This window comes from Coptis chinensis, chromosome 3 (genome assembly GCF_015680905.1).
Source record: "Coptis chinensis isolate HL-2020 chromosome 3, ASM1568090v1, whole genome shotgun sequence".
NCBI lineage: Eukaryota > Viridiplantae > Streptophyta > Magnoliopsida > Ranunculales > Ranunculaceae > Coptis > Coptis chinensis.
In genome coordinates, this window is record NC_141458.1 from 1,834,375 (window position 1) to 1,849,385 (window position 15,011).

General features: G+C 46.0%; 1 protein-coding gene across 1 annotated transcript; it reads right to left on the minus strand.

Annotated features, from left to right (window-relative positions):
* Positions 1-1,465: 1,465 nt before the first annotated feature.
* Positions 1,466-6,373, minus strand: LOC147507156 (uncharacterized; the record flags this gene model as incomplete). The annotated part of the gene is given in 2 exon segments (XM_086599664.1): positions 1,466-3,532; positions 3,535-6,373. Coding segments are annotated over 2 exon segments (4,752 nt in total), but the record flags the coding sequence as incomplete, so codon positions are not given.
* Between the last annotated feature and the right edge of the window lie 8,638 nt (positions 6,374-15,011).

Here is a 15,011-nt window from a genome sequence, read left to right on the forward strand (position 1 = left end):
AATAATGATGTCCTCAGTCCTCCCAATGGATAACGATGAAGAATTTTCCCGACAACATACATTATGTGGAATCATCAACTATGAATTCCAGTCAAGTAATGGGCAAAATAAGTGACAGAGGATTACACAAATTCTCACATACGAACTGCAATACCATCAAAGAAAAATGACAAAGCAATTATCAAACAAAAATAAAAAACAACACACACTTAAAGTTTGTAACACTAAAAGGTGGTTTTAAAGTGAGATAGAAAAAACTAAGAACTTTCTCAACATACAACACCAAAAGAAAATCAAGTGGAATGGCAAAAGAAAATTATTTTCAGTGATTGAATGTGGGAAACTTAGGGATTACCATAAAAGTTAGAAAGATGATCGATACCTGGTGCTTGGAGAGAATATTGGTGTATCTCTGATGAAATGAATGACGAAGTCTTCTCAAATTCGTAGCCTTGGTTATGCCATTTACTGTTTTTTCAACGAGATGAAGAGAAAACCATCTACCACCGGCTCTTTTTTTTAGTTGATGCGAGTCTTGGGGATTAAGCCTACTTCTGAAGCCCACTAAATTAGATAAGGGTGTTTTTTTTAGTATAGAAATTAAATAATAAATTAATTCACTGTTATAAGTTAATTAGGACTAAGGGTATGTTTGTTCTTGAGAAAATGTTAGGGAAAGAAAAGGAAAAGAAGTGTGGTCTACCTTTTCCATAGTTTTTTTGTTGTTTGTTTGCAAAGCTGAAATGGTTTTGAGTCCATAGTCCAGACCTAAAAAATTTAGGGAAAGGAAAGGTAAAAAAGAAAACAGACACAATTTACTTTCCTTTCCTTTCCACAGTTTACTAAACAGACATAATTTTAAAACTGTTTCCATTCCATTCATTTTCTTTCCATAGTGGACTACTTATTTTATTTTCTTTCCATTAGTTAAAATTTAACAAACTGACCCTAATAGTTAATATGGTGAAGTGTGCTTTAATAATATAATAGATGCATGTGAAATCATAAATCACACTATCGAGAATGCATCTTTACTAGTTGTAAACAAAAGTCCGTCATTCTTGAGCATGGACCAAAATATCGCCGATATATCCGATATATCGCCGATATATATCGGTATTTTGGTACACTGACATCGATATTTCCGACATATATCCACCGAATATAGAACTCTTTTTTTTCCGATATATATCGGAATTTCCGATATGAAACTTTATATCGCCGATATAATCGATATATATCGGTTGACTTTTTGACCATTTTAAAATATAAATCCGATATTTTCAATATATTTCCGATATATATCCGATATTTCCGATATTATATTTCCGATATATCCGATATTTCCGATATTTTAAATAGTTTGGACTGGTTACCAAAAAAATGGATATATCCGAAATATCCGATATATATCAGTTTTTTGGTACACCGATATATTCATCGATATTTTGGGCCTTGTTCTTGAGAAGTACTATATTCATGAAACATAACCTCAAGCAGACTTGACAGGCAATCAAAAATAGCAAAAATACATAGGAACAGTAGAGAATACTAAAGGACACCAAATGAAAATTCTACTAACTGACATTTCACGAACTTGGCAGGAAGTGCGGCTAGAGCTATTCACTGGGAAATTTAGAATTCAGAAACTCCAAATCCTCCATAAATAGTTGCAGATTTTTGGTTTTCAGCAAGAAACCAATTGCTTCCTCTTCAAATTCCAACAGCCAGCCCAACTTGATCAGTTCACACAGTTCTGGAATCCGTTCAGATTTCTCCCATAAAATCCCATCAGCTATCACCTGAGAGAAAAACGTAGCAAATTCAATATTGGCTTTGTGTCCACATGACCTGTTTATCTTCTGAGTGAACACTTTGGAACTCTCTCTCTCCCAACGAATCATCTGGCTTGCCTTCACATTAACACTTTCTCCTGAAGACAACGATAAGCTATAACCTACTGTAATGGGTTTCTCAGTCTCAAAGACATTAACATCAAGAAGAGCCTGGACTATCTTTTGCCTCTTGTTCGCATCCACTTCGATAGAAGGATCAGCAAGAAATCCCAGTATGAGCCTTATAAGCTCTCTACGGATCAGAATTTCACTTGGATTAACCTGCTCAAAATCACCATCCACTTTAGAACATTCACTCTTTTCAACAGACTCAGAAACAACTCGAACACCAATACTACTGTAAATTTCATGCAGTTTAGTCCGAGGAATAGATGGTAAACTTGGCTGCGGATACCAGACGAATAACGGATCTGGAGAAGCATTTTGCAGTAGATCCATCAACAGCAAATCATCGGGAATGAAAATATCTTGTTTGTTGCACAACTGAATTACATCCGAGTTTGTGTATGCAGGCAGCTTCACCATTTCAGCAAGAAGATTTTTGGTCTTTGAAGAATTCCAGTGCTGCACAATGCATACCCAAAAAGCACAGCACTCTGCATGTGTCAACTGGCATTCCGAACTTTCCCAAGTCTTCCAAAGCCTGCAGTAGTCATCAACAGAAGGATTCTGTCTCACGTGCAAAGTCAAGGAGAAAAAATACCATAGTTTCTTATCATAGTGTCTCTCCAAAACATTCAACTGTGAGCCAAAGAGACCGTCCTTATCATGAAGAACACATTCTTCAGGGCTCACCCACTGTCCCTTGTCGCTTCCATCTGGAATCCAGATCCAGTTAGCAGTTCTGTCGTCTGGTTTATCTAATTTCCAGTCGTATTTTTGTAAATACGCATAGATGCGAGCAATGACAGCAAAATGAGAATGAGACTCGAGTTCACTAGCGAGTAAACGGCAGCCATTTTTAACATCAACGGTAACTCCAATTGAGTTCAGCTCCTTTTTGTAGGATGCAAGATCAAAGCCATAAAACTTTTCATCAATAAAAGCACCATCTTCCAATTGTAATATAGAATTCCAATCTGAACCAAATAGCAAACACTCGTTGGGAGGTCTGTAACCCATATGGGTCTTCAACCATTTCTTATTGATTCGCCGCATGAACTCTTTGGGTAAAGGGGGGTCGTTTTTAACTTTCAGCATAATATGGACACATTCAAGCAGTGAAAGAACACTGGAAGGATTTATATCCGTTGGATTGTGAGGGATAGTTAAACCATCAGCTACAAACTTCGACCCCTTGTTGAATTCAAGTACCACCCCCATTGCCTTTAGCTCCTCTTTGTATTCTCGAATGGCAGTACCATAGCAATTCTCACTATCAACAATAAAGGGAAGCAATGCAATTGGAGAGAGATACTCCCAGTCTGAGGAAAAAAGGATAGACTCCTTCGGGCTTTTCTGTCCAAGACGAGTCCGCAGCCACCTCTCATCACAGATACAGTTATGAAGCTCTATTGGGATCTGGTGGCGAGATTTCATTAGATCCCTGTAACATTTCAGAAACATGATCACGTTTTCTGTTGTGATGGAACACGAAGAAGCGTGCTGCTTGAATAGACAAGCAAATGCCTTAGCCTCCTCAAAATCAACTACCACTCCCAGTTTCTTCAGCTCGTTTTGTATGAGAATATATAATTTCCATAGGACTTTTCACAGATCAAAGGGAAACCACCAAAGATCTCAAGAAGGCATCCCCACTCAGAATCGAACAGGAAACATTCACTTGGAAATTTGTAGCCAACAGTTGTCCTTATCCATTTTCTACTTTTTAGTACACTGACAAGTTGATCAGATGATCTTGAATGACGAAGGCAATCCAGTATCAAGAGAACCTCATCCACTGTCATAGATGTAAACGATGTCGGCATTCTGAAACACTCAGTGAGACGCTGATAATCTTTATCAAACCCAACAACAACTCCCAAAAGCTGAAGCTCGGTTCTGAAAGTCAGGATTCGTTCTCCATAATACTGTTGATCAACAAAAGGAAGATTACAAATTTTTGAAGCAGCATTCCATTTTGAGTCATACAAAATGGATCCAACTGGAGATCGTTCTCCATGCTTAGTCCTTAACCAGCTTCCCACTCTCACACTCTTGACGAAGTCATCAGGTGGCAAGTACTTTTCCCTCAAAAACTTGATGAAATTAAGGATCGAGAACACATTTGCCCTCGTTAGATTGTTGTTAGAAGCCAAATGCATGAGGTGCCTCCCAATGAACCGACATGCTTCCCCAAACTCGGACATGACCCCTATCGATATTAGCTCCTCCTTGTATTCAATAATTCTATTGTCATAGAACTGCTGATTGATCAAAGGGATATCAACCAGCTCAGATCCGTTTTTCAGTAGATTTCCCCACTCAGGAGTAAGTAAGAATGACTGCGATGGAGGCCTGTATCCCACACTAGTGCTCAACCAACTTCCATCTCTTATGCATCTCAAAAAAATTCCGTCCACCAGAGACCTCTTGCGTTTTAAGTTCCGAATCCATTCAAGAAGTAAAAACGTGTTCTCCTTGGTCAACGGAGAAGAAACAGTTGGAAAAGCATCGTCAGGAGGACATAAATCAGGTATATCTGAAGCACCAACATACTTTTTTAAGAACATAACTAGCCGCCTCTCAGGTGAATGTACACCAGCGAAATTGCCCGCATGCAAGTAGTCTTCTCCTAATTCGACATAATTTTTCCTTCTCCACGGATTTGATCCAATCAGTCCCACCCACTTACTTCCTTTAGCTGGGACAAGAACCCCACTTCTCTCTGTAGACACACAGCCATAGTTATCTAACAGGGGCATCTTATCGCACAAGCTTTCAGCTTCCTCTTGAGAAACATATTTATTCACGAGAGAGTGGCGTAAGAAGTGAGCAAAGGCCACAACAAGCCTTCTGTCATTCTTCAGTGAGTTCAAGAGAAGATCAGCATAATCATTAACTTCAATAAAGCTAGCTTCCACATGCTCTGAAAGCCATTTCGTTAATGTCACTGCAGAACGGAATGACCGCATTGCCTCCTGTGTGCTTTTTGGCATGAAGAAACAAGCAATGGCTCTGAACTCCTTATTCCAGTCAATCAGCCAGGAAATATGACGAGCATCATAAGAAAGACATATTCTCTTTCCAACCCATTCGGCCACTTCATTAATACTGCACAGATATACATGCCCGTCTTGACCTACATATTTCAGCAGGGGGATATTCTTCATGTTTGTATGCTGAAAATGTGACGTCCACTTATCAGCGACAAAGAAGAGAAGCTCCAAGTAAACATCTTCAGAGAGTCCCAATACCAGATTAGAACTTCGAATACACTTTGCATACCACTCAGCATCCATGAATTTCACCTCCAGAAAGTTCAGTACGTCATCGTAATATTCCTTATCAAATGCAGAACTCAAAGCACATATTCCATGAAATGACAAATTATGCAAGCTCACCCCTTGGTCCCTTGCCTTGATCAAGATATTCCAAAAAGGAGGCATGATCCGACCTACATCACAAGGCTTGTAGAAGAACTTCTGTTCTGTGCATGACTCTGATAGCATAATGTTTTCTGTTAACAGTTTTTCTCTGATAGTGTCTCTCACAATATTCAGGTTTCCATATGAGGAGCTGTCAACTGGTAAGAATTCAAATATACGCAGTAGAGATGAATTGGGAGCACCTTCTGATGTTTTCAGTAGGGAGATGAAGGCATTAACAAAAGCTAACGGAATAGAATCCAAAATCCCCTGGTTCCACTTGTTGTCTTGGAGGATTGTTTCCCTCGAAGATGCAAGAACAAAATCAGCCTGAATAATAAAGGGGAAATTTGTAACCATCTCCGTTGGCAGAAAAGCGTAGATTCCAGGCGAATCCATCCCTCTATTGAGACGCTTCCCATAAGGAAAAGCCAGCGTGATTACTAACTCATCAATTCCGTTCCTCCTTTCCACCATATTTCCCTGATTAACTGGAAATTTCTGTCTCCACATGTAGTATCTACATTCTCTCTCATTGTCTTCACTATCTTCTTCAGCAGAAAGAAAAAGAGTGTACGACTCAGCGCCAACATTCTTCCTCGTAACAAGATCAGTTTCACTTGAAATTGATATTGCACTAACAGTATTGAGCTTGGACTCCTCGTTATCTTCCCTAACAGAGAGCCTCCTGATCTTCGAAAGAAACAAAAGAACTTCCGGATGGATTTTTGAAAGCTTAATCTTTACAACTCGCTCCTTCTCAGGCTTCAGAGGAAGAATTATAGTCGTTGCTGGAAGAGCGTCACGACCGTATATCTTTTGTATGTCAGCAAGAGTAGGATTCTCATCAACCCACTCAGGAACAATATACCCAAGATTGCAATCTGGGCAAGGGTCTTCATTAAACTTTATCTGATACCCATTACTGAATATGAAAGGCTGAGCCGTGATCAGAAACACGCTCTTAAACCCAATTCCTGCAACGTAAATTGAATATCAGTTGTGTTTACACTAACCAAGTCAATGCAAATCAGAAACTATCCACAGGTACCAAAACACTCCTAATCTTGCCATATACAAGAACAATCATTTGAGATGAGATTTAAGATAGAACTTAGTCATTACAATTACCAAGGAATAACATAAAACCTTATATTCTTCACTATTAAGCACATAACATCTTATTGGACATAATGGGAAAGGTACCAATATTAACAACAACACAAACATTTTATGCCAACAATTTCAGTTAAAGGTTTCCCTTTTCTATCAAGCTATGAATTACAATAGAAATCATATATATTGTAGGGGAGTGATATTCTCTATACAAAGACGCACGCTTTAGCATAGTGGAACTAAGGCACCGACTGCGGATATCAGTCGCGATCCACGAAGCCAACAACAAGCGCCAACAAGATGGTCGCAACATCACGCGAACTACATCGGTGATGACACATACTCCCTATCCATAAGCAATCATGACCCGACGACTTATTTCAGACTAATCCCGATCGATCGCCATCGACACGGCCCATGAAGCTACTTGCTCGGTAATCGCTCCTCATCATCACAGCAGACCTATGTAGATATTTCTCACATGCTCCCATGATCCACACCCCGCGTTGGAGATATCCTCTGCGTGGAGGGTGAGGATACACTCGAATCTCTATAAATACCACTCTATGAACTCGCCCGGACGATTCTATTTCGACCCCAAAACTTCGAGTAAGATATCGTAGGCGTTGGCTCCAAAAGCGAACTCGGTCTTACCCATCCATCCATATCAGTTCCCCAGAGACTGTTTGTAAGGGATTATCATATCACACCTTTACATTGGCGCCGTCTGTGGTCTCGATTACTTGAGAAACCAAACCACTTTCACACTAATCATTAGCAAAAAACCAAACCAGAAAGATTCTCAAGCCCACGAAGCATGGCAAGCCTCGAAGCTCAATTCAACACTTTGGCCGGCCAACTAGGAACAATGAACGAACAAATTGCCCAACTCAGGCAAGAAAACGTCACGTTACGTGCACAAGTAGATACACAAAGCCCACTAGGCTGGTAAGCATGACGCAATTGGCGTCATCATCAACGATCAACAGATCACCGAGCTAAACCAAAGGCTCGACAAGAATGCGGTCAAGAAAGATTCTACCCAGATAGTGCAGAAAATGTTGAAAACCTATCGCGCATCTCCATTTGCGCTGAAGTTCTTCATAAGATCTCCCTCCAGACTTTGTCCAACCACGGTTTCCACTGTATGACGGTCGTACATGCCCAGGCCAGCATATAGCACGATATGCTCAAAGCCCGCCGCTTCTACGGTAGCGCCGGAGTTCGACCATCTCCGATCTGGACTCTTTCAAAGAAGCTTAAAGGGCGCCCACTCGGGTTTTCTCCCTCGAGGCGGACTCCATCGAAGCTTCGAATTTCACTCCGGACGACGTTGCTCGCAAACCCGATCAATACCAAATGAGACGCAAAAGGGTGATCTCAATTCACTCTTCCAGCTCACTCAAGGGGAGGAAACCTCTGATTCTTTTCTGCCGGTTCAAAAGCGAGCTCTTGGACATGGAAAGCGGCCTCAAGGAATCATTTGCGATGGCTTTCACAACAGCTTGCGCTCCCGTAACACCGACCTAACCATTCGCTCTTAAAAAACCGGCCCGAAAGCGTTGGCGGTATGCGGCTTCGAGTGGATAAATACATCAAACCGCAAGAAGCTTTGCTAAAGCAGTAAACGAAGAAGAAGAAGCCGCGTAAGAGGGAGAGGTTTACGAAGTAGCATCATCCCTCAGGAACCCGACCTTAACAACAAAGCGTACCGTCGGACCAAAACCAAAAAACGATCGGAATTAGCGGTGCTCACTAGATCTCCTAGTTACATACTAGAAAAGATCAAAGCGTCTTTGCATTCTACCGACCGGAGATAAGGCGACCAACAGGTCGCCCGGACCCAGCCTACTTTGCGCTTTTCACGCGCCAAGCGCCACGAGACCGGCGTCTGGCGGGGGCTTAAGCATTACTTGCAAGACGATCGGCGGGGGCACATCAAAGCGATTACACTAATATACTCGACGGCGACTGCGCCACAAACTCATGGCTCTAGGATCTGAAGCGAGGTCCCCACCCGAAGGGCGACTGCGTTCTCAAAAGTCGCCGCTTCATATCGAGGGCGCTCGAGAACGATCCATCAAGATCACCGTCACCGTAGTCCAGGCGAAAGAGCGACGAGAACCATCCACATGATCACTCTTCAAGATGATTCCGTCTCAAGCTCGGGAAAAAGCGAAGCGTGAAACCCTCCATGAAGTATACAATTTCTCTTTCAAAAGCTGCTGCCATATGCCATGCCACCTTCGTGGGGAAGAAAGCGAGGAGATATCACCTTCTCGAGGTTGACCTCAACAAAGGTACGCCTCCCGCATAACGATGCACTTTCGTGGTCCACGTCAAAATCAATGGATTGGTATCAAAGCGAAGTTTTGATCGACCACGGCATTTCGTCGCGATATTTTGTTTCTATCACACGATCCAAGAGATGAACTTACCAAAGTCGGTCTTCATAGACCCCATTGCACCCTGCCGGATTCAGCGGCTCCAGGCCGAAGCCCGATAGGAGACATCATCCTCCCGGTCCCGGTGGGATCCGGGAAGACAAAGTCGGCTTCAACCACGCGCCGGCGTCCCTAGATACCAAAGTCGTCCCTCTGGCGCCATTTTAGGGCGGCGTTGGATATCCATCGGTCTGGCCCGTACCATCCGCGCGCATCGGGTCATCCGTTTTCCGCCTAAGGGGAATGATGGAACCGAAGCAACCATTTCGAAGCCCATCATTGTAACCAAATCATTACGCCAACCAAGAGCAAGGAACCTCCCATCTCTCCGACAGCGAACCTACCAACTATACAATGGCCAAGGATTTAGTGGTCGAGGTGAGAGCTAAGCAAACAAAACAAGATGCTGCAGGGGCTCGGCAAAGAGTTTCCACTCTCCGGCCCGATCTCAGCCACTACCAAAGCGGCGGGCATACCAGCGGTTCAAATAATGGAGGTCGCCCCGGCGAAATCATCACGAACAAGCGAGTCTCATTGATACCACCACAACCTCCCCTCCAACCCAGAAGAATGTGGAACTACTACGGTTTTGTTGTCACGCCAATGGCGGTCATCTCGACCCGTTGTCGTAACCACGAAGGGCGCCCCAGTTCCCCGATTACTCCGGCCCGGCCCGGTAGCACCAACATAGAGCACGCAGAGCATTTCGCCGAGAAGCCAGGCATTTCAGAGCCAAGCGCCGACTCAAGACAAGCAGCAAGTGAACCTCGGAACCGAAGGCGACCCTAAACTTCGTCTATGTAGGAGCCAACCTAGACCCAGCTTAACTTAAGGCTCAACTTGTAAACTTTACGTCTATGAATAAAGGCGTGTTCGGCAGTGGTCAGTATATCGATGTACTGGCATAGACCTAGTGTTGCATGCCACCGGTTAAATGTCAACCCGGCGCCCAAACCAGTTCGACAGCGTCCTAGACGATTGTCACTACGCTTTCAAAAAGCAATCAACGACGAGGTAGATAAGCTCAAACAAGTAGGTTTCATCCGGAAGGTCGACTACCCAGAATGGGTCGCCAACATAATTGGTGGTCCGAAAAAAGAATGGCGCGGTCCGATTGTCGTCGACTTCACCAACGTCAATCAAGAAACTCCGAAAACTGACTTCCCCTACCAAGAATCGACCCCAACTAGTCGACCCGGACTTGTGGGGCACGAAACATTATCATTCATGGACGCCAGAGCGTATAAGCGGGTACAATCGGATACCCACTGAAGAAGATCGAGGGAAGACATCGTTCATCACCTGAACAAGGAATTTATTGTTACAACGTTCTCCGTTCGGACTAAAAGAACGAGGGGCGACCTATCAGCGGCTAGTAACTAACATGTTCCGGGACATGTTAAGCGATACCATGGAGGTCTACATAGGCGACATGGTGGTCAAGAACAAAAAGCGGTGATCACCTCACTCACTTTCGAGCAAAGCGTTCTCGGACTAAGGCGACCGGAATGGTGAATCGGAGAAGTGTCTTTTGGGCGTCCTCGAGGAAAATTTCTCGGATATCGAGGTCTCCAACGAGGCATCGAAGCAAATCGGACCAAATTCGGGCGTTCATCGACATGCGACCCCAAAACAAAGAAACAGATACAAAAGTTGTCGGTATGGTCAGTTGCACTCAACCGATTCATATCGGAGCATCGGACAAATGCCGACCGTTCTTACGGATACTAAAGAAAGGCGAGCAATTCTCATGGAACGATCAATGCCACCAAGCATTCGCTACCCTCCGAGTACCTCACAACACCTCCGTCGCGCCAAAACCAAGACGGCGAAACTCGGGGGCTCTACGGCGGTATCCGATTTAGCCATTAGTTCGGTCCTATTCAGGGCGAACCACAATCGAGAAAAGCCGATCTACTTCACAAGCAAGACACTTTTTACCCCGAGGAAGAACTACTCCTACATAGTAGAGGCATTCCGGCTTTGTTGTACTTCTTCGACGCGAAATTTAGGACCATATTTCGGGCTCATCCAATCAAGGTGCTTAGCGATCTTCCTTTAAAAGAGGATTCTTCACAAAGAAAACAACTACTAAGGATGGCATTATGGGCGAAGAATTTGGGCGAACACCACATCGACCGTCCGCGATATCACAGAAGGGGCAGTCGTGGCAGATTTCCTCGCCCGATTTCGGTCGGCGACCCTAGTTGGGAGAATTTTGAAAGCGAGGATTTTAAGAAAGCGAGCATGCACATCACGGTCTCTCTCGTCGATGGTTCCGGCAACCCGGAGGCGATGGTATGGGAATCGTCTTAGTCTCCCCGAAGGAGCTATGGTAGAAAAGGCGGTTAAGTATAGACTTCGCGAGCGTCCAACAACGAAGCGAGTGCGAAGCACTGGCACTAATAATGGGAATCTTGTGGCTTGCGATCATTTCGGAGTAAAAGAGATCCAAATCTTTAGTGACTCGAATCGGTCGTGGATTCGCCCGGGTTAAAAAATTACACTACCGATGAAGGTAACCTCTCCAAATACCTTCAAGTTGTTAACAATTTACTTCCATCATTTTAGCGGAGCGACGATACACCATTTTTTGCGTGGCGACGCAGAACCGTCCACGCAGATAGCTGGCGTTTAGCCACTTTCGGACACCGAACTGTGTCCCTCGACAATTACTTATCGAAGTGGTCGATCGACCCACTACCAAAGCGGACCCGTCACGCACAATTAGCTTAATTGTTCCCTATCGAAGATCGGGCGAGTCAATCACGGATGCAGCCTATTATATTATACATCGATGCAAGCACACTCCGATGGAAGCGCGCAAAGCTAAGAAGGTTCCACATCAAACGCAGGCTATTGCTTGGTGAGCGACAGATTATTCCATAAATCCGCTAGGGGACCTCACGAGATGTATCGATTCGAACAAGGCGGCTAATTTTTGCTGAAATTCATGAAGGAGAATCGGCAACCATCTTTGGAGGTCGGCTCACTTGCCCACAAGGCGATCTCCCAAGGGCTACGGCCGCCTCATTATGCAGATTGGCCTTAAAGCATATGTCCTCAAATGTGTCAAATGCCAAACATTTGGGCCTAACATCATCCGACATTTCAGCGAATCGATTAACATCGCGAGTCCTTGGCCGTTCCACATGTGGGGCATGGACATTATGGGACCGTTCATCCCTCAGAAGAGCACCGGCTTTCGTTTCGTCCTTGCCGCCACAGACTACTTCACCAAGTGGGTTGAAGCAATTCCATTAGCACACGTCAAAGAATCAAACGTCAAAAATTTCATTTGGACCCATATCATCACCGGTTCGGCTTACCACATACGGTGATGGACAATGGATCAGTTCAAAGGAAAACGATCAAAGAGTTTCTGGCCAAATGGAAGATCGTTCATGCATTCTCCACACCACAGTACGCTCAAAGCAATGGACAAGCAGAGGCCGGTAATAAAGCCATTCTGGAGAATTTGAAAAAGAAAATTGAAAAGAACAAAAGCCGTTGCCCAATCAATTTGGAGAACATACTGCGGGCTCATCGCGACTACGGCTTCAAGCACCGGCGAAGTCCCCATTCTCCCTATGCTATAGCCGCGATTCATTCATTCCAGCGGTGACAATCCGACAACCCGATCGAACTTGTCGAAAGCGGGACTTAATGACTTCGGTTCTAAGCTCGAGATCGACTTCTCGAGGAACGGCGTGACCTAGCAGCCGTCCGAAAGTGGCAACCTACCAAGGTCCTCAAGAGATCTTACAACAAGCGAGTACATCCACGATCTTTTCAACGGGGGATCTCGTGTTGAAGAAAACTCAAGGCGGCTTAAGCTAGCACCAACATGGGAAGGCCCACATCGCGTGGGCGTGTCGTTGGCAATGGCGGCGTATTGGATTAAAACCCGAAGGAAAGATCGCCACGACCTTGGAACACATACTTGTTAAAGCAATTTTCCAATAGTTGTATTACGCATTGTAATTCCTGTTCCCGCACAACAAAGTTCAAATGAAAGAAAATCAAGAAGGTATCATAAATGCGGGTCTACTCACATCTCCAAACCACACCTCCCGAGGCAGCAAGCGGGGGCTAAAAACACGCTCTGGCGGGGCGCTCGGGGAGCTTACGGGCCTATCGCCTCTCCCGAATCTCGCTAAGTTGGGGGCATATACTTTTCGAATCAACTAGCGAGAACGCTCCGAGGAGCGTAGCGCGGGGGCTAAACAGCTCATGCCGGGGCGCTCGGGGAGCTTACGGGCTCATCGCCTCTCCGAGTCGCTAAGTTGAGGACCTATACTTCTAGGATCAACTAAAGCGAGAACGGCTCGAGGCGAGCGCCCTCGGGGGCTAAACACTTCATCAGCGGGGGGGCTCTCGGGGAGCTTACGGGCCCCTCGCCTCTCGAATCTCGCTAAGTTGGGGGCATATACTTTTCGAATCAACTAAGCGAACGCTCTCGGGGAAGCGAAGCAGCCCTCGGGGGCTAAACAGCTCCAGCGGGGCCTCGGGAGCTTACGGGCTCATCGCCTCAGGAAGTCTCGCTAAGTTGAGGACCTATCGTCTAGGATCAACTAAGCGAACTCTCGAGGAGCGTAACGCCCGAGGGGGCTAAACACGCTCATCTCTGGCGGGGCGCTCGGGGAGCTTACAGGGGCTCATCGCCTCTCCGTCTCGCTAAGTTGAGGACCTATACGCCTAGGATCAACTAAGCGAGAACGCATTTCTCGAGGGAACTCGGGGGCCCCTCGGCTCCATCTGGCTCTACGCGGGGGCGCCTCGGGAGCTTACAGGGCCTATCGCCTCTCGAATCTCGCTAAGTTGGGGGCATATACTTTTCGAATCAACTAAGCGAGAACGCTCTCGAGGCGAGAGCATACCGAGGGGGCTAAACCGCTCATACGCCAGCGCGGGGCCAGCTCGGGGAGCTTACGGGCCCTATCGCCTCTCCGAATCTCGCTAAGTTGGGGGCATATACTTTTCGAATCAACTAAAGCGAGAGCGCTCTCGAGGGCGTAGCGCCCTCGGGGGCTAAACAGCCTCATCTGCAGCGGGGCCTCCCGGGGAGCTTACGGGCCTATCGCCTCTCGAATACAGCTAAGTTGGGGGCATATGCTTTTGAATCAACTAAGCGAGAGCGGCTCTGAGGAGGCGAAGCCCTCGGGGGGCTAAACCGCTCATCTGGCGGGGGCTCTCAGGAGCTTACAGGGCTCATCGCCTCTCCGGAGTCTCGCTAAGTTGAGGACCTATCGTCTAGGATCAACTAAGCGAGAAGGCGGCTCTCGAGGAAGCAGCCACCGGGGGCTAAACACGCGCTTCATCTGGCCAGGGGGATCTCTCGGGAGCTTACGAGGCCTATCGCCTCTCCGATCTCGCTAAGTTGGGGGCATACACTTTTCGACTCAACTAAAGCGAATCTCGAGGCGTAGCCTCGGGGGGCTACCGCAGCGCTTCATCTGGCAGACGGCTCAAGGCTTACGAGGGCTCATCGCCCTCCGAATCTCGCTAAGTTGAGGACCTATACTTCTAGGATCAACTAAAGCGAGCGGCTCCAGCGAGAGCGCCCTCGGGGGCTAAACCACGAGCTCATGCAGCGGGGCGGCTCTCGGGGAGCTCACGGGCTCATCGCCTCTTGAGTCTCCCAGGTTGGGAGGCTGACCACTTTTTCGACTCGACTAAAAGCGAAGCGGCTCGGTGAGCACCATAGCCCTGAACTTCTGGGGGCAAAGCCCGCACCGATCCTAAGCGATCAAGCGCTCACCGCAGTATTCCCATACATTATCATAGCGGCCTGACAGTAGCAAGAATACATTTGAGAACCAAAATCGTCACCGCGAGAATCAAAGCCGTGAACAAATCAAACCAAAACATATCACCCGGTAATCCGATCCGGGGCACCGACGGCCTTTGGGTCTACGCGGAAAATCCGGGTCGGCTACCAAATCGCAAATACCAAAGGGGAGCGCCACTTTAGTGGAAACGGTTCTCAAAAATCAAAGCGAAGCGCTTTCGGGGCAAGCCGAAAATCAATGTTTAACCCTCATAGGGGCCGCGAGAAAAACCGCGAT